General features: G+C 38.4%; 2 protein-coding genes across 5 annotated transcripts in view; both read right to left on the bottom strand.

The window, feature by feature from the left end:
- Window positions 1-855, bottom strand: part of mybl2b (v-myb avian myeloblastosis viral oncogene homolog-like 2b) — a 51,531-nt gene extending 50,676 nt beyond the window's left edge. For all 3 annotated transcript variants that reach the window (XM_060836120.1, XM_060836119.1, XM_060836118.1), the window contains exon 1: window positions 602-855. In XM_060836120.1, the coding sequence (XP_060692103.1) occupies window positions 602-654 (53 nt within the window). In that variant the 5' untranslated portion in view covers window positions 655-855. The remainder of the gene's footprint in view (window positions 1-601) is intronic.
- Window positions 856-8,974: 8,119 nt separating this feature from the next.
- ift52 (intraflagellar transport 52 homolog (Chlamydomonas)) overlaps window positions 8,975-25,046 on the bottom strand; it is a 38,825-nt gene continuing 22,753 nt past the window's right edge. For both annotated transcript variants that reach the window (XM_060836121.1, XM_060836123.1), the window contains 8 exons: window positions 24,310-24,436; window positions 20,222-20,308; window positions 15,557-15,625; window positions 14,915-15,069; window positions 14,008-14,095; window positions 13,415-13,523; window positions 9,499-9,638; window positions 8,975-9,334 (listed from right to left, as the gene is read on the bottom strand). In XM_060836121.1, the coding sequence (XP_060692104.1) occupies window positions 9,281-9,334; window positions 9,499-9,638; window positions 13,415-13,523; window positions 14,008-14,095; window positions 14,915-15,069; window positions 15,557-15,625; window positions 20,222-20,308; window positions 24,310-24,436 (829 nt within the window). In that variant the 3' untranslated portion in view covers window positions 8,975-9,280. The remainder of the gene's footprint in view (window positions 9,335-9,498; window positions 9,639-13,414; window positions 13,524-14,007; window positions 14,096-14,914; window positions 15,070-15,556; window positions 15,626-20,221; window positions 20,309-24,309; window positions 24,437-25,046) is intronic.

Raw genomic sequence — 25,046 nt, forward strand, 5'->3', positions numbered from 1 at the left:
AAAGGATCAGGTCCACCCAAGGAGGATAACACAATATTACAGTGGAGTGCCAGCTTTTAATAAATACTTAAATCTCCAGATTAGGACTTTAATCCATCACTTCCAATGTGAAAGTAGGCCGACAACTGGAAAGGGAAGTTACTGACAAAGGTTAAAAGGCAGGTTTCATTACAAATGCACATTCCTTCAGACATTCATATCAGCCAGCTAGCTCAATTTGTTCAGAAGGAAACAAAAATCAACTTTTATCCCATCACCCTGCCCTTTGCAACATTCATGTTTTACAATGTTTATAAATGCACAAGTTCCCATTTAAACGTAATTTGCCCCAGTTTTGAAGAATTCTCTACTTCAATAAGCCTCTAAGAATTAAAAAAACAACTTTTGGCTTTGTTGTACTGCCCCAGACGCAAGACAACACTCATTATTAATTCACCGAAGGACAAACTATCTGCCCCGCATAGCTTTGTCAAAGATATGAAATATTGCAAACATTAAGTTATTCTACCATTGCGCTCTCTGAAAGGAGATGTCGGAAATCAAAATGAGCTTTATCTGTGTTTTTTAAGATAATATAGCGTCAAGTCGGTCAGTCACTCACCACAAAGTCTGCTGTGCCATGGGGAGGGGAGAGAGGCCCACAAGGACTTCCATTACCTCAGGCTCACTATCGCCTGGGGGTCGACCACCATCAAGCGGGACACACTAGAAAAAGTTATGACTTCTTTTTTTTAAAAAAAGAAATAAAATAACAAAAAACTGCCTGAACCGCTGCTCATACATCCGACAGAGCCTTTGTCTCAGACACTCTCCCGCTCCGACTCCGGGAAGCCGTTTCTTAAAACCCGCCAAATGCTCCCCTTTTCGCTGGCCACCGCCGCGCCTGCGCACTGGCACCCGCCTGCCCGCTGGGTCCATCGCCGCCCAGCGCGCGCACCACCACCACCACCACCACCAGAGGTGCCCCGCCCACCCGCTGGTGTGCCCCGCCCCTTCCACTCCAACACCTCCCGGGCTCTCGTCCCACTGACAAACATGGGTCTGGATGGTGATCCGTGGGGAGGTAATCGTGTAAAGGGAGACGAAAACTGCAGCCCTACCTTTTCTACTCGGCGAATCCAACGTCTCTGCTCTCTTTCGGATCACTGAGGCATGACTTTAACTTTAAGATTGTTTGGGGGGGGGGGGGGGGGGGGAGGGAAGGGTTTTTTTTGGCAGAATGCCAGATAGCATTGCTCACGTCATTCAGCCCACTCCCGGGCCAACGTTCCATCTGGCGGGATGTCCAAACCGTTTCTTCCTCAAACTGTTTCAACAGTGCGCACCTAAAGAGGCATTCAAACCAGTGTGGAAGCAGCACCTATGCTAACGAAAAACAAAGAAATCTTACATTCATATCGCAAAAATATAAACTACAAGCCAACTTCAACAAGTCTGACAGCATCTATGGAGTGAGTCAAATTTTCAAGTCTACTGACGGGCCAAACCTGCTGAGTTTCTCTAGCAATTTCGGAAACCCTAAACATTCACCGAAGGGTCTGTTTCCGTGCTGGACAACTCTTTGACTCCATTAACTCTGATTTCTTACCATATCTGCTGAAATTTTCCAGCAATTTCTATTTTGTTGCAGTTCTTTGTTATATATTATTTCATTTGTATAGCACATTTCACGACCAAAGGTCTCAGTACATTAAAGCCTTTAAATACTTTTGAAATATAGCCACTTTTGCAAATGTAGATGTGGCATCCACTTGTGTGATACTGACAAAAGATAGGGCACTCTTGTAGCACAGTGATAGTGCCTGTGCCCTGGATAAGGGAGGCTTGAGCTCAAGTCTCACCTGCTCCGGAGGTGTGTAATAACATCTTTGAACAGGTTGATCAGGGAAAAAAAATTAATAAAAATAAAATTAACGTAACACAGACGACATTTAATTGGAAATGGGAACATAATATTTGGAGAAGGGTAAAACTCTGTTTCTTGTGCGTCATTAAACCTAAATGGCATTTGCAGTTGCTAAGATTTTTAAAGTTAGAATATTTTTTCTTGAATGGCTTGCAAAAAGCTGGACAAACTGAATTGGTAGAAAGATTAGACATAATTCAGAATCACAAAATTTGCTATGCTATGAAAAGAACCCATTGAAACCATTGTGTTCATATTAGCTTCTGAGCCCATTAACTTACTGCCAAATTCCTGTCTTTTCCGAACATCCTGTACATTGGCTGACTATTTAAGTAGAAACAATGCCCTATACTTTATGAAAAGTGTTATTTCTTGCATTGCTTCGTTTGCAAAACACTTAAAAATGTCAAGAACCAGATGGGACAGTTTTAATGAGCAGGAACAATTTATTTCCTTATCAACTCTGTCAGGACCCCTCGTGATTTTGAAATTCTCTATTTAAAACACCCCTCAGCCTTCTCCTCCAAAGAAAATGGTTCCAATTTATCCTCATATCCAAAGTTTCTCATTCAGTGTTCCATTCCCAAAAACCTTCTGTACTCCAATGCATTCAATTCTTTCCTCTGTCATGGTACCCAGAAACATACGCAATGCCCCAGCAAAGGTTCGAACAGTTTTCCCTCCTCTTGTACTCTATTCCTCTATTAATGAAGCCTAGAATACAACCTGCTCTTTCTAATGACTTATGCACATGTACATCCAGGTCTCTGTTCCTGAACATCTTTTGAATAAAGTCATTTATTTTATATTGTCCTTTCATATCTCTACTTTTCAGTTCTCTGCAGTAAACTTCAACTGCCAGCTATCCACTCCTTCTACCAACTTTCAATGTCTAAACTTCATACTATCCTTCACATGGTTTTAAATTTTGTCTGCAGCTTTGAAATTTTCCCCCGCACGCAAAGACCTAAATCATTTATATATCAGGAAAAGCAATGGTCCCAATACCTACCGCCGGGGTACTCCACTGCAAAACCTTCTTCCAGCCCTAAAACTACCCATTTACTATTAATCTCTTTCCAGTTACATCAATTTTACATCCATATTGCTACCATCTCCCATTCCACTAATTCACTTTCCTCACTAGTCTGTTGTGTGGTATTGTATCAAACACCTTTCAGAAACCTACATAGAACACCTTAACAGCCTTGCTCTCCGACTTCACATATTACTTACTATTCTCTATTCTAGTGTGTCTGCCTCTTCCAGTACTTTTTCCTAATATTTTCTCTCGGTTCCCATACCATTGCTAAACAGTCAACAGCGACAGCACAACGCCCTGCAAAGTACTCAGTCTCAACTCTGTATAGATGGAACCCAACTGGCTTGTAAAAACCGAAAGAAACGCATGTGCTGTAAATCAAACAAAAACAGCAATTGCTGGAAAAGCTCAGCAGGTCTGGTAGCATTTGCGCAGAGAAATCAGAGTTAAATGTTTCGGGTCGGTGACTGTTCCGAGGAAGGGTCACCAGACTCGAAACGTTAACTCTGATTTCTCTGCACGGATGCTGCCAGACCTGCTGAGCTTTTCCAGCAATTGCTTTTTTTTTACAACTGACTTGTACATGTGCAGTCTCCCTCAGAACTATCCAAGTGTCGCAGGAATCTAAAGTCCTCCCTCTTGTACTATCTTTCCAGCCACACAATCATCTATCTTATCTTCCTATTTTTGTACGCACTTGCACACGGAATTATCTAGAGATTATGAGTTACGAAGTCCTGGTTGCAACTTTCCTCTTGTATCTCTATATTCCAATTGCAGGACCACATCCCCTCCTTCCCATTTTGTCAGTTGCGAGAGTCCCCGACGATGATGATATCAGTACTAATTTGGATCACAACTTTGGCTGTTGCACGAGTTAGACCAAAGGGTCTGTTTCCGCGATGTATATCTCTATGACTCTATTCATTAGACATTGACTATGGTTGTTATTGGGTGTGATTGAGATTGCAAAAGGTTCAGCTTCAGATAAACACTCCCCCATCCCCTCTTTAACTAAGATTGTCTAATTATTTAAAATGCAAAGCTTCTCACAAAGGAACAATTCCCAAGGTATTTGGATTGTCATTAGATTTTTATTGCCCACGGTGTAATCTATCCTACACGTATTTAATATTTACTCTGTAAGGCCAGGTGAGAATGCATTCTAAAGGCATTGGCTCATATTTTAATTATGATCTCTCCGGCTTTAAGCACGACTTGAACCATTTAAACGGTTGTTTGAAAATTACTTTCAATAGAACGATTCTACGATCTAGCCAAGCTCTAATAGCGCGCAATCCTTTTGTTGACTCAGGAACATTGAAAACTCGTGAATGAATATTACTCTCAGCCTGTCAAGTAGGTGAACATAAACCTACCAACCAAAACCCACAGCCAAAAATTGAAATAGCTGATAGCTCTATTGATGAAAATGACTATGTGTCAAAGAGCAACCATACAGGAGGGGACAATTTCAATAATCACTTTATGTTCACTTACGTAACAAGCGCCGAATGGGACCTGAACTAATTAGATCATCGGCGTTGATAATTCACACCAATCCCAGAATGTTCAGAAATCGAATAAATCTGAGAGTTTTCATTAATTGCACGTGATATGCGTGGACATAGACAGCGATGGTACAAAGCATTTCCAAAAGACGGGCTTGTTTAGTTTTGATTCACGTAACCATGAATTCAGCTCTGGATAAAGGCTTTGTGACTGATGGAATTGGGACAATTTCTTCGTCCAGTTTTGACCAGTCAGCTAACCTCTCGACAATAACAAGTGGAGGCCAGTTTATCAATACTAGACAAAGACCAAGCTGTTCTAAGGGGGACCATGGAAAAACTGGTAATGAAAGTTGCCAGAACGGCGGCGATTTATTTTGTAAATTCAAAGCCTCATGTGTCCTCTTAAGAAGTCTCCACACCTCATCCACTGACGACCAACTGGCCTGACTGCCCTTCTCTCTCTCTCTCTCTCTCTCCAGCAGATTCAACTTTACTGAGTCGGTCAGCAGGTACTCCGTCGAATACTGACTTCAGTATTCAGGAACATCGGCCGTGTCCTTCTCCCTCAGAATCGAAGAGTTTCTCTTTAGATGTGTTGGGTACTACATCGTCCACTCCACTCTGGGATGAAGACTCGAAGGGCTTTGTGGACTTTCCGCAGTCTGCAGGAATCCCAATCGATCTCTCCAGCATACAGGTCACCTTAACCCTGGAGGATGTCTCTGAGATTGCAGCGCCCAGTAATATTGAACCTTCTGCAGATCTAAAAGTTTCCTCTTCCCCTTTAGAGATGGAATGGGCACAAATCCTGTAAATAAATCTCCTCTCTGCCAGAAAGGCAGATTTGCAGAAGTGTGTAGTAAAAGCGGGGGAAAAAAAATCAAACTTTCACTTTTTGGGGGATAGTAGTATCTTTGTAATGTCTTGTGATGCAGATAATGTTTTTACATGGTTAAATAAAATTTGAATTGTACTAACGTTCCACTGACAAAAATTGTCGTCACTAGTTTCTCACTATTTTATTCTGTTTACCAATTTTGGTTTTTCTACTTCATCCCGAAAATCTTTTTTTAAAAAAAACTCTGCTGTTTGAAACGAAAATTCAAGCTCCGTGGACTCTCTCTCTCTCTCTCTCTCTCTCTATTATTTGAAAAAGAGAGAGAGGTACACCTCAGGGCTAGATAAAGTTTTCTCTACTCAGTTAAACAGTGTAAACTGACATTCACCATCTCAACCAAGCAATCCCAAGGTACAACACGAGATTAAATAATGTCCTTCTACTGTTTTTTTTAAACTGGAAATAAAGCTTCCTCAAATCCATCCCTGTCAGACGCTCCTAGGACAGAAAAATATGGTGTAAAGCTTTGGATTTAACACCTACTAGCTTCAAGTACTCTATAGCTTATGTCCACGGCTTACTTTTAAATTATTCTTAACGTTTATTGTTTGAACTTTTGGCTACTATTGCTACTCCTGCATCTTCTCACCCGTTTTCCTGAAGGTGATATTGCTGTTTCAATTCGCTTAGTTTGCCTGTATCAACTAAGCTTTTTGTCTTTGGAGCATCCTGGTTTCACTTCAAATGAATGCTGCCCAGCTATTGCTTGCATTTACTACCCCACTGTAATTTCCCCCTTATGAATCCAGATCATTGTGTTGAATTTCTTTGGCTTGTCAGGTGCAGCAGATACACACACTTGTTTACAACTGGAAGCTTGAACGTGATTGGTTTGTGTTGTAATTGTCAATGGGATTGAAACTATTCAAGTGCAGACTTATGATAATGTGTTCCTTTGGAGTTGAAGGCTACGTGACTCAAGTACACTGACCTTTTGAGCAGCCAAAATTTCCCCCAGAGAAACAAAAATTGCAAGGTTGCAATCCAAGGTTGTCAAACAGGAGGCTGGAGAAGTTGACATTTTGGGTATAACTCTTCAGGACTTTTCCCCAGCCAATCTAATATTTAAATTCAATAGTTGATATTGATTCACGATGTTCATCTTTCAAGCCATTAACCATATCCTTTCTGGCACAAGTGAAATGCTCCACATAAAACTGTCAATCAAAATTTACCAGCAAGCCCTGTTTCGAATTCCTGTAAGTCACAAGTTTGGCCTCAGCTGCAGTCCTGGGTCCAGTTGGGATGCTTTATAAAGGATATAAATGCTAGAGGATATTAAACAATTCAGGAGGGTTGCTTCAGGGATAAGAAACCTCAGATATTAAAGGCAGTTCCAACTTCCTTTTCTTTGGAGAAGACTGAAGAGATTTGATAGAGGCATTGAAAATAATGAGGATCTATGATGAGAAAGTGTTCCCACTGGTGGGAAGCATAGAATGAGGACACAGATTGGATGAACAAAAACAAAAATGAGGAAAATCTTTCACTCTGTGAATGATTAGGATTTGGAAATGGTCTGTATTAGTGTGTGGTGAAAGTAGATTCAGTTAAGTGCCACAAGGATCAGTGCTGGGTCCTTTACTTTTCATCATTTATATAAATGATTTGGATGTGAGCATAAGAGGTATAGTCAGTAAGTTTGCAGATGACACCAAAATTGAAGGTGTAGTGAACAATGCAGAAGGTTACCTCAGATTACAACAGGATCTGGACCAGATGGGCAGAGAAGTGGCAGATGGAGTTTAATTCAGATAAATGCAAAGTGCTGTATATTGGGAAAACAAATCTTAGCAGGACTTATACACTTAATGGTAGGGTTCTAGGTAATGTTGCTGAACAAAGAGACATTGAAGTGCAGGTTCATAGCTCCTTGAAAGTAGAGTCACAGGTAGATAGGATAGTGAAGGCGGCATTTGGTATGCTTTCCTTTATTGGTCAGTGTATTGAGTACAGGAGTTGGGAGGTCATGTAGCAGCTGTACAGGGCATTGGTTAGGCCACTGTTGGAATATTGCATGCAATTCTGGTCTCCTTCCTAATGGAAAGATATTGTGAAACTTGAAAGGGTTCAGAAAAGATTTACAAGGATGTTGCCCGGTTTGGAGGATTTGAGCAATAGAGAAAGGCTGAACAGGCGAGGGCTGTTTTCCCTGGAGTGTCGGGAGACGGAGGGGTGACCTTATAGAGGTTTACAAAATTACGAGGGGTATGTATAGGATAAATAGACAAAGTCTTTTCCTTGGGGTCAGGGAGTCCAGAACTAGAGGGCATAGTTTAGGGGGAGAGGGGAAAGATATAAAAGACACCTAAGGAGCAACTTTTTCACATAGAGGGTAGTATATGTATGGAATGAGCTGCTAGAGGAAGTGGTGGAGGCTGGTACAATTGCAACATTTAAAAGGCATTTGGATGGGTATATGAATAGGAAGGATTTGGAGGGATATGGGGCAGGTGCTGGCAGGAGGGACTAGATTGGGTTGGGATACTGGTCGGCGTAGACAGGTTGGTGCAAAGAGTCTGTTTCCATGCTGTACATCTCTATGACTCTATGTTGCTTTCAAAAGGGAAAACAAGTAAACTGTACAAGAATGTGCAGGGTTATGGGGGAGAATGGTAGGAGATGAATAGCTCATTTGAAGGGCTATGCAAACAGTGGACCAAATGGCCTCCTGCACTGTAAAGATTAAGACTGGAAATCAATTATACAATTGATTCAGAAAGAGGCATTTGACTAGCTATGTTAAATATTCAAACAAACAATTTCACTCTTCCTTTTTCCAGCAATGTTTTATTAAATACATTAACAACTTTTTGAAACCTGCATTTCAACCCTCAAATCACACTGCATTCCACAAACGTTCTTCATAAATTCTCCAAAGGCACACCCACATCTCATTCTTTGTAGGCTTTAGTGCTGTTTGTTTGGGCATTATTTCTTACATTATATATCTCAACCAATTCAAAAAAAAAGTTGTATTAATATAGGGAGATTGGTACAACTAAATTTCTGTACCCCTACATCCACTCCTGGTTTTCACAGTTCAAGTAGCTGAGCTATATGCCCAACAATGTCTTAGAATTAACTGCTTGCAAGTGTTAATTAATATCACCTAGAATAATAGTGTGATCATGGTCGGGGACAGAAATTGGGAAATTGTATAGTTGGACTCTGGATTGAAGATCAGGATGAGGGAACTGGCTGTGTTTCTGGGTATATGGCTCAAAAATTCTAATGTTTGAATATTCCTGTGCAAGAATCAAGTGGTTCATGATTTGAGATAACCAGTTCCATGAAGTTGACATTTTTGGGTCCTGACTGACAAAAGTGCAGCCATTCAAGTTCCATCCAAACTTTGTGCATCAATGTCCAGAAACAGTTATTGAATTTCTGTAGCCTCAATTTTATTGTAACTTCAGTCAGGCCAACTCTTTACTGTCCTACTAATGATTTCAAAGGGCCAAAATTTAAAGTAACAAACGTGAATGTGTAATAAAAAAAAACGTTTATTTACAAATTAAAGTACAAACCAGAAACTTAACAGAAATAAAACAGTAATGCTCAAGTAAATGTGTGCAATTTAAAATCAAAATTCTCACCTAGATACTTGACACTTTAAATAAAATACAATGGAAAGATGGACTTGAGATTAAAGTTAAGTGATAATCAGTAACTGGAGGTATTTAGAAGCAGGAATGCTTTACAATATGATAAGTTCACCATCATCTTAAATGTAACAATGTAGTGTATAAAATGCCTTTGTGTACAGACAAATGATTAACTCTTTCAATACAAAAATATACATTTTTGAATAAGGAATCTAACATTTTGTAAGTTACAAGCTGTAGAAGAACCAAGTCCTGTTGATATCTCCATCGTAAGGAGATTTGCTGAATCCACGCAGGTGCAACAGTTCAGTTTCAGTTATTTGGCAAAGTCATTACACCAGCCTCCTCTGTGTCTAGGTAATGATCCTGTTGAGAAACAGTATAATCATAAGTGTACTGCAGTGCATCTGACAGGATTTCAATTGAGCATAATTAATTATTTTGTAATGGATTACATTTTTAAAAGGTCAATATTTGCAAGCTTGATGGTTATACGCTTTCACTGCAAATTAAAAATTTCTTAAATTCACCTGATTCAACTTCTTAAACTCCACCACCTGGAAAAAGATGTGCTCCAAAATTTCTTTTGCGCTGCGACTACCTTGCCTATTTGTTACACCGAGAATATCACCGCACTTGCGAACATAAAATTCAAGATCGTCATCAGAACCTGGGAAGAAATCCAAAAGTTTGAGTCCTTTCAATGTAACAATATCTCACTATTAAACAGAAGAAATAACTGGAATATAGAAAAGGATAATCCTAGATGAAGATAAGTAGGTCAAACTTGCTTCACATTATGGTGCCTGACAACGGAAAATCAGAATTCTCAGTTGTGACAGTATAATACTGAGTGCCCACTATATGTAAGGGCATTGTTCAATAGTTATTCTGCCATGGTTGGATTATTGCTGGAATTCTCTACAGGTGACTTCGGCTGATCTGTAAACTGAAGTCCCAAATAAGTAGTCAACTCACAACACAAGGTTTCCTTTTTGGGTTATGGATGACATTGCCAGAGTCAACCACACAGATCTAAAGATAAATGGAACCAGGATTTCTTCCTCAAGAGGGAATTAGTAAGCTAGTCATTTTTTGTTTTGCAATCCAATAGCTCAGTCATAGAGATGTACAGCATAGAAACAGACCCTTCTGTCCAACATGGCCATGCCAACCAGATATCCTAACCTAAACTAGTCCCATTTGCCAACACTTGGCCCATATCCCTCTAAACTCTTCCTACGCATATACCCATCCAGATGCCTTTCAAATGTTGAAAAAGCCTCCACCACTTCCTCTGGCAGCTCATTCCATACACATGTTACCCTCTGCGTGAAAAAGTTGCTCCTTAGGTTCCTTTTAAATTTTTTCCCCCTCAGCCTAAACTTATGTCTTCTAGTTCTGGACTCCCCCACCCCAGGGAAAAGACCTTATCTATTTACCTATCCATGCCCCTCATGATTTGATAATCCTCTATGAGGTCACCCCTCAGCCTCCAATGCTCCAGGGAAAACTGCTGCAGCCTGTTCAGTCTCTTTCTCACAGAATAAAAGGGAAAGTAACATGGAAACAAAAATTAACTGAGTGACAGGAAACAATGTTTCAAATATGTTTTTCAGATTGGAGAAGATTTATAGCGGAATTACCTCAGGATCAGTGTTCTATTAATGATCTAGACCCTACAGAGAATACAACTTTGGAAATATTGTTAACTGAGACGATAGTGGAAAAGTTCAAAAAGACGTAAGAATACTGGTGGAAGGGGGAATCATTTTGGAAGAACTTAGAGACAATATATAATGAAAGGTACAACTCTAAAGAGGGCGCAGAATTAAAGGGAGTTGGGGTATATTTGTTTAAATCATTGAAAGGTGGCAAGTTAGTTTCACAAAACGATTAAGAAAGCACCCCAGACTTTATTAATGGAGACAGAATACAAAGGAATGGAGGTTACGTTAAATTTGCATCATTGTGATTGAACCTCGATATGAAGTATTGTCATAAAAGGATGTGGAGATATATGTACAAAAGATTCACAAGAATGGTTTCAGGCTTCAATACTCTATATTTTCTTATCATAACAGACTTCAGTTACGTAAATGGAATGCAGGTGTCGGGGAAATTATCCCGGGGGAGGTGGGAGATTAACCCGAGATATTCAAATGATAAGAAACCAAGCCAGGGTAGACAGAGAAAACAGTTCTGGTTAGTGGAAGGATTATGAACAACAGTGCACAGATTTAAGATAATTGCCAAGAAGTGATTAAAAAAAGAACATTGCCAAAGTTCACTTGCCCAAATTAAGTCCGGAAAAATGGATCCCATTCAAAGTTTTATACCTTCGTCCAAAGGTTTTAATTTAACAGTTTCTATGTTTGGAAATCTTGAGAAAAAAATTTGATTAAAATGTGTCAATCGTGTACAGTTTTTTAAAATCAATTATGGGCGGCACGGTGGCACAGTGGTTAGCACTGCTGCCTCACAGCGCCTGAGACCCGGGTTCAATTCCTGACTCAGGCGACTGACTGTGTGCAGTTTGCATGTTCTCCCCGTGTCTGCGTGGGTTTCCTCCGGGTGCTCCGGTTTCCTCCCACAGTCCAAAGATGTGCAGGTCAGGTGAATTGGCCATGCTAAATTGCCCGTAGTGTTAGGTAAGGGGTAAATGTAGGGGTATGGGTCGGTTGCGCTTCGGCGGGTCGGTGTGGACTTGTTGGGCCGAAGGGCCTGTTTCCACACTAAGTATTCTAATCTAATTTTAAAAAAAATCTAATCAAAAGCACTTTGCATGGCCAAAGTTTGCACTTGCATTTGTACAAGATTATCTATTTTGTAAATTAAGCCCATTGAAGTGAATAATGCGTATCTCCTCCATAAGGCACCACAAAGAAAATTCATCTGGACCATTGTACAAATCACAAGCCTGAACAGTAAACGTTGACAGCTAATTGACCATGTAGAACATCACAACAGACTGAACTTTCGCTTGGTTGATGCTTTCAGAAGCAGATACACCATAATTTTAATGGAACAAATCATTACATTCAAACTGAATTATATTTTAAAGCTTATTTTTAAGTTCATTCTTACAACACATTATAAGCGATAAACAAAAGTGAAATTAATCTGTGCAGTCCTCATAGATTGGCCAACTCTGCCTGAAATTTCAAATTCATTCTTTTGTCTCTTTTATGGGAGATACAAATACTAGGATTCTCTTTTCCTGCAATTGTGAAATTCAAAAGCACATATATCCATTGGCTTATTAAGCTGAATAAATGACAATTTCCTTCTTCCCTTCCTGTTCTTCTCACTCATTCTCTTGCCATTTTTTGTTGACACCAATTGATCGATTTTCCTCTTTTACTGCTCCTTGTCTAAGTCATTCTCCTGTCTACTCAAATCACTTTTTCTATTCTCCAAACTTACTTTTTTGATTTATTTTCCCTAATTTTCTGCTTTGTTATAATTCTCTCCATTTCGGATTCTTATACCCTTCTGTGTTGCATCCGCTCTATTCTAGTTTGTTGTCTCCTGTTAACTAATTTTCCTGCTTAGAATGGAGCGCTCTCTCTCTCTCTCTCTCTCTCTATCCCCTTCTCCAACCACTCTGCTTTTAGATTACCCTATCTTTCTGGTGTATGAACTCTTTTTTTCCTTCTCTCAAATTCTCTATTTTCTTTCCCTTCCTATTGAGGATGCAGAAGGAACAATAATCAGGGCATAAAATAGCTTAGAAATCTGGTGTTCAAGAAAATTGGGGATGGGAATGTGGAAGCATCTGAGTCAGGATACTGAAACAAGATACAGAACAGCAAAGAAGCTAGAAATCACCAGATCTAGCTGGAGATGAGAAGGATTAACATAAGTAATCTAATAAAATTATGACTGAAAGAAGGTGTAACCAAGTGGATGGATGGTAGGATCTTCAGGTCCTGCCAGCATAAATGAAGTTCAGCTTTTTTGTTAAATGAAATTACTCAACCTGTAGCAAATTCACAAAGAACTGAAGCAACAGATTTCCCATCCTTTGCCTGGGCAGCAGGGATCAAGGAAAAGCTAGGGAGTAGGACACGAGCCTTTGGATAAAAACCATACTACTGCCAATGCTGGAAATCTGGAAGAAACTCAATAGGTTTGGCAATATCTTCGCAGAGAGAAACAGAGTTAATGTCGAGAGCAATATGACTCTTCTTCAGAACCTGACAGAACATGAACCTTGGTTGATATTCTCCTCCACATGTCCAAAGTCAGACTAGTTGTAGTGTTTCCTTGGCTGATATTAACTAACTTAACACATTAAAGTATTTTCCAATCTGTAAAGTCCCCATCATAGACAACATTTCTGCAATGAGGAAAAACTGGATCAGCAGGAACTGTTCAAATAGTTAAAACAAACTCAAGAATAGTAGCTTAGAAATAAGAATTAGACAAAAAGAAATTGCTCACATTTGTTGGTCAGCTGAGCAAGTCTGACTTTCTCAGATGAAAATGTTTCATCAAGATCAAAGAGGTCCAAGGTTGGCGCTGGTAACTCTCGAAATGAGGGAGGAAAGACCTGTCATATTAAAACAATCCATAAGTAAGCATTACTGTAGACATGACTCAAAAAAATTGAACGATGCCACTAATTTTCTTTGGAAGTGATACATAGTTTTGAAATTCACAAAATAGTTCTTGCAAATGTGTTGGACTTAACAATATACTAGCTGCATTGTGAACTTGTTGACTGACTATTAATGTGACAATATTGCCACCAGGACACTTGTATAACGTAATCCTCAGTAAGTATTCATTTTCTTATCATCTCAATGTTTTTACCATCACTTCTGAGATCCTGAAAAAACAACTGGGTATGTTGTTTTTCTTATATCATAAATTATTTTCCAAAAAGTACATTGCTGAAGAAAGTGAATTTCCATATTAAATAACTGTAGCAAATACAAGTTAAATAAAAATTAAAACACATAGCCGATCCAATTTGCACATATGTTGTCACATGGCTATTTCTAATATTCTGTAGCCTGAAGTTTTGTACTTACAGCTGGCTGCAGTGTAGGGAGGGGTGTTTCAAATTGAGGTTGTATTAGTTGCAGTGATTCATGTTTCACATTTAGTTGTTCATAAGCACTGGAAACACACAAAGATTGAGAATCTGGCAATATTGAAATACTGTAAATAACAGTACAAACAGCAGATTTTGTGAAAAAGTGAGTCAGTAATTTCAAGAAAGTCACATTTCATTAGGACCTAGATTTTAGCACTTCACTATTTTGTTTGCAAAATTTGTTTTTGTCAAGATTTCCAAAGTAGGCAAGACTAGTAAATGCAGACATTAATGAAGTATAAATAATTTTTTAAAATACATATTAGAATGAATGTCAAAGATTCACTATTCATGTCTATTGCGAAGAAAGGCAATTATAATAAAACATTATTGCTGTACAAGTTTTAAGTTTGTTACATAATAATTTCAAATAAATAATCATTTGATTTTTAACACTCTGTAGTCTACTCTTTGTTTTTTCCTCATGCCACATATCATTTCCTATCAGAGATAACAGGATGACAACTTAATTCCAAGTCTTTGAGAATGTTTTTCCTTAGTTGGATAATACATTGCTCTCACAGAAACAATCTACATTAACATTCCACATGACCGCCAACTATAGAGTTTCAGGAATGCATCATGGAGAATTACTGATATGTCAAGTCATTCTGTGGTGAAACACTTTAATATTTCAATGTACCTATGTGGAATAAGGCTACCAGGCCACAATCTGCTATGAAACAGTAACGGGCATGGGGAAAAAAGAAGAAAGGAATGAACAGTTTTTAAAAATGTAATCAAAGATGTGTTACTTTAAATTATATTCTCATTCCACTGAAAACTTGTATCTCAAACAAATAAAAGTTTAGTTTTGAATATTTATTTTAACTGATACTGACGTGATAACTTTTGGAAGAGCCATTGTGTCCAGCTTAAAGACTGACATGTCGAAAAGAGTGGTAAAATCTCTTGGATTTTCATCTCCTTCCTGCAGACAAACCCTCAGTCTTTCAGACAGTTTAGCTGTATCTGGAAGCATGGTGTAATCTGAAATCTTTATAACAAAAATGTCCTCAATAATGCAAGAATACTATCAAAATAAAACAAAATTATTCAACAAAAAAAAATCACTAAAATGTTAAGCTTTATAATTTTTGAAAAAGTTCCAGATTTAGGTATGCACTTTGTTACAGTAGCCAATAAACTAAATGAGACACAGATTATTCAAACTCTGCCCTGCCCATTAAAAAACTTTTCCCATGTTGTTATGTTCTTTTGTACCCCAGGTGTCAGTGTACTGTGATCTATTAAGTTCTGCCTATGTAAAAGGCAGTTAAAGTAGGATTAATGCTGCACCCTATTGGCTCAAGTTTATTTTTTTTTAAAAAGGGTTTCCTCAATGTTCAAGGTTTTAATTTTTCTACAGGAATATTGCTTGTGGATTTTTAGGATAAATATTTTGTACTGTTTTGAGTATATAGCTTTTCTTTCAAGAGGATTGAAGCATTTCCAATTTTTTTACTCCAAATTACTATTTTTACCTCTGGATCCTCTGCATCGATTTGGTTCAACTGGATTTCATTTGTAGTCAGCCACTGAAAAACAACATCCTGAGACAAAAGGAAGAAATGATGGAGGATCAACAAAGTAGAGCACAAAGTTTCTCTGGAGGACAAGCCTGTCTCTAGACCTTTTTGTTTCCTGAATGCAGCTGACTAAGAACTTGCAAAGACTTGCTAGCATGGGCGCATAGGACATTTAAGCTATTATCATATTATGCAGCAATAAAGGAGGCAAATAAGATAACTACAAGAATATCGCAAACATCTTAAAAAGTGATTAACTTTGCACCAAGTGCCACAAAGCCCCATTTGAAGTATTTCATGATGCTGGCCTCCCTATGATAACAAAGAGGTCAAGGCACTTGTGAGGGTCAGTGAAAGGTAACTGATTTGATATTTGAGATTATGTAGCTGACAGTTAAGATCTTGAAGTTGGGAATATTTAAATATTGAAAAGAGTCACAGATTTTAAAGATTATAGAAAGTATAATCAGAATAGATACAAACACAGCTAATACAAGTGAATTCTACCAGGAGACAGTCTTAAATTTAGAACAGGGAGAGCAAAAAGGCAACTTTAATTTGATTTTTTTATTCACTGTTAGGGAATTAGGAAATGAATTACCAAGGGAAGCAGGGCAGTTGACTGCATAGGCAAATCCAAGGAAGTATATGAAAACTTCGATAGAGGATGTACAATAGATATTAAAAGGATACAAGTTCTAGTCAGTGGAACCAGTCAGATAGTATTAGTAACATTACAATGTGATTATATCCAGACAAGATAGCTCAGATGTTGGGATGGCGATTTTAAAAATTACATTAATTCAAAACTCTCCATTACTGTATTTTGAGTAAAAGATTGATGGGAAAAGCCTTAGATAGATGAAGATAAAATATTTTCACTCGTTGGAGATTCTAGAACTGGGGCCACAATCTATAAATTGGGGCCGACCATTCAGGAGAGATGTTCAGAAGTACTTCTACACAGAAAGGGGGGGTGGGGGGGTGGGGGGGAGAGGGGGGTAGGAGTTTGAAACTCTTTTTCGCAACCAGAGTTGATGCTACATCAGTTGTTAATTCAAATTGGAGATAGATAATTTTTTGTTAAGTAAAGGCATTAAGGATTATGGGCCAAAGGCAGGCACACAGAGTTAGGTCACACATCAGCCATGATCTAACTGAACGACACAACAGGCTCAAGGTGTTGAATGGTCTACTCCTGTTCCAACAATACAACCATAAAACAAAGGTATTCCTGTCATTGAGTTGATTTATGGTAAAATTGATTATTATAACATTACATGAGTTAAGGACATTCAAGTTCAGTGACCAAAGCCTCTTTAGAGAAGCAAATAATCTAAAGCTGTTTAAAACAAGTAATGAGTCAATGAACTGGACAAAAAGAGGGTATCTTTTGCAATAACAAGTCGATGAAGATAATTTTAAATTGAAATAGTTAAATACTTAGGTTATTCTAAACAAAAAGTGGTGTAAAGGAAAAAGGATAAATCTAACAAATACAAGCCAGTCAGTCTAACACTGGGGTGGAAAAGATTTTAGATACCATAACTTATGGGAAAAAATTAATAATCACTTCAACAAATGGGGATTAAGGAAAGTTGGTATGGATCTATTACAGGTAAATTGACTAACATAACACCCCTGTTTATGAGGAGAGGGAGGCAGCAGACAGGAATCTAAAGACTGGTTAGCCTGACCTCAGTTGTTGGTAAGATTTTAAGAGTCCATTATTGAGGGTGAGATTATGGAGTACTTGGAAGTGTGTTGTAAAATAATGCTGAGTAAGCACATCTTTGTCAAAGGAAGGTTATGCCCTATTAATCTATTAGAATACTTTCAGGAGGTAACAAGCGACTTAGACAAAGGAAAGCCAATGGATGTGATCGATTTGGGTTTCCAGAAGGCCTTTGAAAAGGTGCCACACAGAACACTGCTAAATAAGGTGAGAGTCCATGATGTTAGGTGCAAAGTACTGTACTGGCACAGAAACAGGATTTGCTGACTGGCAGAAAGCAGTGAGTAGGGATAAAGGATATTTTCCAGGATGGTAGCTGGTGATTAGTGGAATTCTACAAAGATCAGTGTTGGGACCACAATCATTCACATTATACATTAACGATACGGATGAAGGAACTATGGACATTATGTCATCTGCAAACTTAGCGACAAAGTGGAGAGGCTGCAGAAGGACTTGGACAGGCTGGGGGAGTGGGCAAAGAAGTGGCAGATGGAATACAATTTGGGAAGGTGTGAGGTTATGCACTTTGGTAGGAAGCTCAAACGTGCAGTCTATCTTCTAAATGGGAAAGGCTTCAGAAATTTGAAGCACAATGGGACTTGGGCATTCCAGATCAGGAGTCTCTTGAGGGTAACATGTAGGTTCAGTTAACTGTTAGGAAGGCAAATGCAATGTTCGCATTCATTTCAAGATGGCTAGAATACAAGATCAGGGATGAGCTGCTGAGGCTAGGAAAGATTTCGGTCAGAATGCATTTGAAACATTGTGAGCAGTTTTGGTCCATGCATCCAAGAATGTGTTGGTATTGGGAGGGAATCTAGAGGAGGTTTACAAGAATAATCCTGAGGATGAAGGGCTTTTCATATGAAGAGCGCTTGAGGACTCTTGGTTTTAACTTGAAGTTTAGAAGAATGAGAGTTATCTCATTGAAACTTATAGAATATGGAGAAGTCAGGATAGAATGGACATGGAGAAGATGTTTCCATTAATAGGAAAGACTGGATCGGAGGATGAAGCTTCAGAGTGAAGAGATGACCCTTTGGATTGGAAAAGGGGAGGAATGTTTTTCAGCCAGAGGGTGTTGAATTGTGGAACTCATTGCTGCAGGGAGGTGCAGAGGCTCAGTCATGTATTTAAGACAGAGACAAACAGGTTCTTGATTGGTAAGGGGATCAAGGAGTATGGGATGAAGGCAGGAGAATGGGGTTGAGAAACATACCATCATAATGAAATGGCAGAGCAGACTTGATGGGCTGAATGGTCTAATTCTTCTACATCTTTCAGTCTAAATTTGTGTAACAAACCTGTGTTTTTTTGAAGGAGTAACTTGGGGGGTGGGGTTAATGCGGGTAATGCAGTTAATGTGATATACATGGATTTCCAAAAGGCTTTTGACAAAACATCACCCAAAGTCAGCAAAAGATGTTGTTCAAGTAATGGAACAGACAAGGATAATGAAGTTCGCAGAGTTACATGAAATAGGGAATAGAGGTGAAGAGTGATTTTCAGACTGGACGAAATGATGAAATGGGGTTCATATTGGGGTTCAGGTTGGTATTGGGCTGACTGCTATTCTTGATTTATATTCTGAAAATGGGGGTGCAGGACAAAATTTCAGAATATGCAGATGACACTAAACTTGGAAGAACTATGTATGAGGAAGAGGATGGTAATAGACCTCATGTGGCTTTAGGCTGGTGGAATGGACAGCAAATGGCAGATGAAATTTAATGCAAAGGAGGATTAACTAAAACATCTTGGTTAGAAGAACAAAGAAAGGCAACATCAAATAAAGGATACAATTCTAAAGGGGGTGCATGAGCCAAGGGTTGAGGGGTAGATATACCCAACCATTGAAAGTGCCAGAGCAGATTGAGAAAGCAATTAAAAAGGTAAACAGGATCTTGGACTTCATAAATAGAGGCACAAAAGTATGAAAAAGAAAGAAAGTTATGTTGATTCTTTCTAAAATACTGATGTTACCTCATATGCTGCTCTGAGCATCATGCTTTGGAAGGATATGAACATTTTAGAGAGTTTGCATGAAGGATATTGGAAGTGGTTCCAAAGTGAGAGAATTCAGTTACAGGATAGGTTGGAGAAGCTGGGGCTGTACTCCTCAGAAAATATTTGAGGAGATTGATAGAAATGTTCTAAACCAGAATGCTCTGGACAGAGGAGCTACAGAGAAAGCATTCCCATTTGTGAAAGTGTCAAGCACCAGAGAAAGAGGACGTGAATAATAGCTAGGATCTGGAATGCATGATTAAAGAGGGTGCTTAGGGCAGATGCAATCATTGGTTCAAAATTAGACAACTATAATTCTAATTCTAAAGCTTTATGTTGGCAGTTTAAGCTTTGTTGAGTGGGCAGGATGGGGAGGAGACATTGGGGGAAGGATGCTTGGTATCAGTTTAGATGTTGAAATAAATGGACTTTACATTCTTAAATCACCTCTGTAAATTATGAGTGTGTTACTGGATCATACTCTGTTGGATTCTTGTTGAACTACTATCTTCATTTGCAGAGTAACAAACTCTGGGTGTCTAGGAAAATAAATTTCACTAAAACCAGGAAGTGACGTATTTAATAAACAATAGATGTTTCAAGCTGTTAAATATACTTCAAACATAAATAAGCATTTAATCGTTGAGAATCAACAAATCCAGCATTTATTAAAAATAAATAAAAGAAGGTAATTCATCCATTCATTAGGCAATACAGATTATTTTGTCAATGGGCTTCTACTTTAATCTGTTTGCCAAATGACTCGTTCACTCCTTAAATAAAACTGAACATGTTAAATCACAGATAAAGAAATGACATGACTATAAAGTTAGTATTGATTTTTTAAAAATAAAAACTGACCCAAAAACACATACCATAATTTTGCCATTTTCTTCTTTGTCAAGGTACTGGTCACTGATCATATGACAAGACCCTAGCACAGCCAACTTTCCACCTTGGAGCTGTTGACAAATTTCACACATTTTCCAGTTATTAGGACAACCTGTAACACCAGTTCACTATTCTGATACATGACGATCTTTTAAGGTTAAATATCTATAACTTCTTTCTTAAATGCTTTAATAAACATGAATCTGCTTCAAGTATTTCCCTAAATGTATGGCTGCTTTCCTCTGGAAGAAAGGAATGTAAGAAAATGTTATGCAGTTTAAAAGTACTCAATAAAGTCATACAGCAGGAAAACAGACCCTTTGGTCCAACTTGTCCTTTCCAATCAGGTTTCCCTAACTAAGTTAGCCCCATTTGCCTGCGTTTGGCCCATATGCCTCTAAACCTTTTCTATTTACGTACCTGTCCAAATACCTTTTAAATGTTGTCACTGCACCTACCACTTCCTTTGACAGATCGTTCCACATATGAACTACCCTCTGTGTGAAAAAGTTTCTCTCGGGTCCCTTTGAAATCTTTCGTTTCTCACCTTGAAATTATGCTTCTTAGTTTTTAAATCCCCAACCCTAGGGAAAAGACCGTATCCATGCGCCTGATGGTTTTATGAATCTCTATAAAGGTCACCCCTCAACCTCTTACGCTCCAGTGAAAAACGTTCCAGCTTATTCAGCCTCTCCTTATAACTCCTTGTAAATCTTTTTTGCACCCTCACCAATTTAATAATATCTTTCCTATAGCAGGATAACTAGAAATGCACACAATACTCCAAAAGTAGCCTCACCAATGTCCTGTACAATTGCAAATGACATTCCAACCTATACTCAATGGTCTGAGCAATGATGGCAAGCACGCCAAACACCTTCTTTACCACTCAAACTTGTGTCATAGGTAGACAACGAACTGTGTACTTGAACCCCTAAGTATTTGGTCTACAACACTCCCCAGGGCCCAACCAATAACTGGGTAAGTCCTGCCAATGTTTATTCTACATGTGTTAGTTAAGATCTAAACATCCTCAATTAGTTGCAAGAAAGATTAATGTTCTTAATTCAAGATGGCATTTGCAGACAAATGTGATACTTTACAACTTTCTACCAGTTAATAATTTACCTTATCTAAGAAATAAAGCATTTAAAAAACAAACAAAAATTGCATTATCTAGAACGATATCATGGTTTCTAAATTCAGGCTACATTTCAAAAGATACCTTGACTTTTAAAACAGATTCTTATATGAACTGTCACTCTTGTGGTTCAAATTTTGCCAACGTAACTCACCTTTTTTTTAAACAATTAAATTGGACAGCAATGTCTGGTATTCATATTTTAATATAAACCAGAAAGTTGCTCTCTGTATTGTCTTTCTTGTTCAGCAATATCTTTATATCACTACCTTGGTGAAAAATTTGGCCATTATAACAGTCTTTGAAAGATTATGAAATTTATATGTAAGAAGCAGCAGCAATATAATTAGTAATTTGAAAAGAAAAATGGAAAATAATTGCAGCAAGTCACAATTTGATTTAACCAATGATCTTTGATAATTGCTTCTACCCCATTGAGGAACTGCCCCTCTCTTACATCCTCTTCTATTGGGAGCTTGAATCAGTTTGTTTCTGCTTCCTGTACTATCATTTAGAACAATTATATTAGTGGCTTATAGGTTTATACTCATTGTTCCTGTATTCTGGCACTCATTTGTAAAGTTACTTTCTGAATTTACCCATTTAAAAAAACCCTTAAAATATACATTTTCCACCTGGTCTTCAATCTCCCCTTTCTCAAAACTCTCCTATGTCTGCTTGATATCCACCTTTCAGTCTTGTAAAGGCCTCAAAAGATCTTAGATAACAGGAGCGGTTACATTCTCATTAAAGGCTATGGTGTTCTACAAGCAAAAAAAAAGTGCAAATTATATGAAGTCAGATAGGCTAACAGAAATAAAAAAGACTGAAAATATTTAATTTGCTCAATTTCACAAATCGTCTCATTTTATTTCAGTACATCGTTGAATGGAAAGACACTTCTAATCAATATGAAATTTGGTCACTTTTTGATCAACAATGTGAAACTACATAGAATAAGCAAGAAGGCATCCAAAAAATAACTATCTCATAGAAGTTGGGCCTTTCGTGCAACAATTCGACACCAATCCTCTGAAGAGTAACCCACCCAGACCCATTCCCCTACTCAACCCAATATTTACCTCTGACTAATGCACCTAACCTATACAACCCTGAACACTATAGGCAATTTAGCATGGCTAATTTACCTAATCTGCACATCGGAGCACCCAGAGGAAACCCACACACACACGGGAAGAATCTGCAAACTCCACACAGTCAGTCACCCAGGGCTTGAATCGAACCAGGGTTCCTGGCACTGTAAGGCAGCACTGCTAACCACTGAGCCACCTCGCCACCCTGTGCCGTAACCAAGCAGAACTTTGTAGAAAAGGTTTTTGTTCAGAAGCTTTGAGAACGTGGTTCAAATCTCATTGCAGCAGCTGATGAAATTTAAATTAAGTTAATGAAATCTGAAAATTAAAGCGAGCCATGAAATTATAATTGACTCAAGAACAACAATTGGGTTCACTAATGTCCTTGGATGGAAGGAAATCCTTATCGCGCTGGACCAGGCTCCAGACCTGGCCAGTATAGCTGACTGTTAACTTGCTTCTAAAATGGCTAGAAAACCCTTCAGCTCAAGGACAATTAGGATGGGCAATAAACACGGACTTACCGGTTTCATCCAGATAGCAAAAAAGAATGGAAATACAGCAAACTTTGTTTTAACCAGCACCTTAAGAAAGGCACTCTTGATAAACTGTCAAAAATTATATATCTGAAATACTGGATGTTTACTGTATTATCACAATCTTTGCGATGCCTGAGGATCTAGTTGTGAACACGAGTGAGAAGGTTTTCTGCCGGTAAATTTTCTTTAAGGCAAAGCTACATTATCTACAGCATAAAATCACTGAAATAATAAATTATAACAGTGACGGGTACACCCCCACATTACATTTCCATTACTTAGCGTGTGTTTTTACACCAATTATGTGAATCTCTTGTTCAACCGGTACACTCCTGGTCCCATTGGTGCTGGTTAATAAAGTCTGCTGTTAATAATTTTTCCAGTATCTTCAAGCAATCAATAAGTTGCAAAGTGGTACAACAGACACTACAAATATGCTAGTTCATTCATTAGCAGTGTGTGCCCTTAACTACTGCTTTAACTAGGCATAGTAATTAAAAGTACAAACATTTTTAACATTCTGTTTTATTGTACATTGCATTGCACGTGAAGTGTCTTGTGTTAAAGTGGAGTCAGAAGATGAGGAAACAAACAGATCTGGGTACAGAGATAGGATTCATTCTGAAGTGCAATACATTAATTCATGTCACATCTATTTATACTTTCATGGATGCGAGCATCACTGGCAAAGCCAACACTTGATTTGCTTTTTGTTGGGAGGTCATATTGCGACTGTATAGCTCATTGGTTAGGCCACTTCTAGAATGCTGTGTTCAATTCTGGTGTCCCTGCTATAGGAAGGATGTTATGAAACTTGAAAGAGTTCAAAAAATAATCGACAAGGACGTTGCCAGGGTTGGAAGGTTTGAGCTATGAGGAGGTTGAATAGGATAGGGCTACTTTACCTGGAGCATCAAAGGCCAAGGGTGGCCTTAGAGAAGTTGATAAAATCATGAGGTGCATGGATAGTAAGAATAATCAAGGTCTTTTCCCTGGAGGAGGAGAGTCGAAGCCTAGGGGTTTTGGTGAGAGGTTTAAGGTGAGAGGGGAGAGATATAAAAGGGACCTAAGGGGTAACCCTTTCTCGCAGAGGGTGGTGCGTGTATGGAATGATCTGCCAGAGGAAGTGATGGAGGCTAAGTAACAGGTTAAGTAACAGGAAAATGGGAGGCATTATTACTGGCGAGAAAGTTCTGTTAGAATATAACAAGCTAAAGGTGTTTCCATCATAAATAAGATAAGAATTCCATTTTCACAGAAGTAAGTTCTGGCAGAGTCAAGTGTATTTGAAATGGCACCTTGGAATTGTAGAATGCTAGAATCGGTCTGTTGAGGGGAAAACACACAGAACCTGTTGACAGCACTGCAATGGCTGGCTTCATTACACTCAGTGTGGCACCAAATGGATAAACGAACGTTAGAGCTCTGTAACATACAAGAACAACAAGATTACTAAAAGTCTACTTGTCAATAAACCATGTAACCTAATACATTAGATTTAACATACAAGTCAATCTTTGAAGTCTTAAAAAAGTCCTTGCAAAAACAGGGGTCAGCATATATGCCTTGCATAAAAGTGAAACATGGATATGGATGGTTGCCCCTTTTGTTATATATCCATGTGGGCTCTTAGCTGTTTGGGCACACTCTAAACTCCCATGAAATACAGCAAATGATGATTCACGGGGCTGTAATAAGGGTCATCTTATATACTGTGATCTACAGTAATGAAGATGCTTTCCAAAAGTCCATTTAGTCCTACATTTTTAAACAATGGCCATGCATTTCTCATTGCTCTGAAACAAAATGCAACAAATTTAAATTTTTATGTCCAAGTATGAATTATATAAATGACCAGAATCTTTCTTGAAATGTTTAAATCACATTTCAGATTCATTCATTGCATGGCAACTAATAATGATTGGTAATCACGACTCAGACCACTTTATTGACAATATAGTGGAGCTCTTAACTATTTTACCATTAAAAGTAAATAACTGCAATTGTAAACAAAGTAACTGTGCAAGCACACCAC

Source organism: Hemiscyllium ocellatum, chromosome 15 (genome assembly GCF_020745735.1).
Source record: "Hemiscyllium ocellatum isolate sHemOce1 chromosome 15, sHemOce1.pat.X.cur, whole genome shotgun sequence".
In the NCBI taxonomy this organism is placed as follows: Eukaryota; Metazoa; Chordata; class Chondrichthyes; order Orectolobiformes; family Hemiscylliidae; genus Hemiscyllium; species Hemiscyllium ocellatum.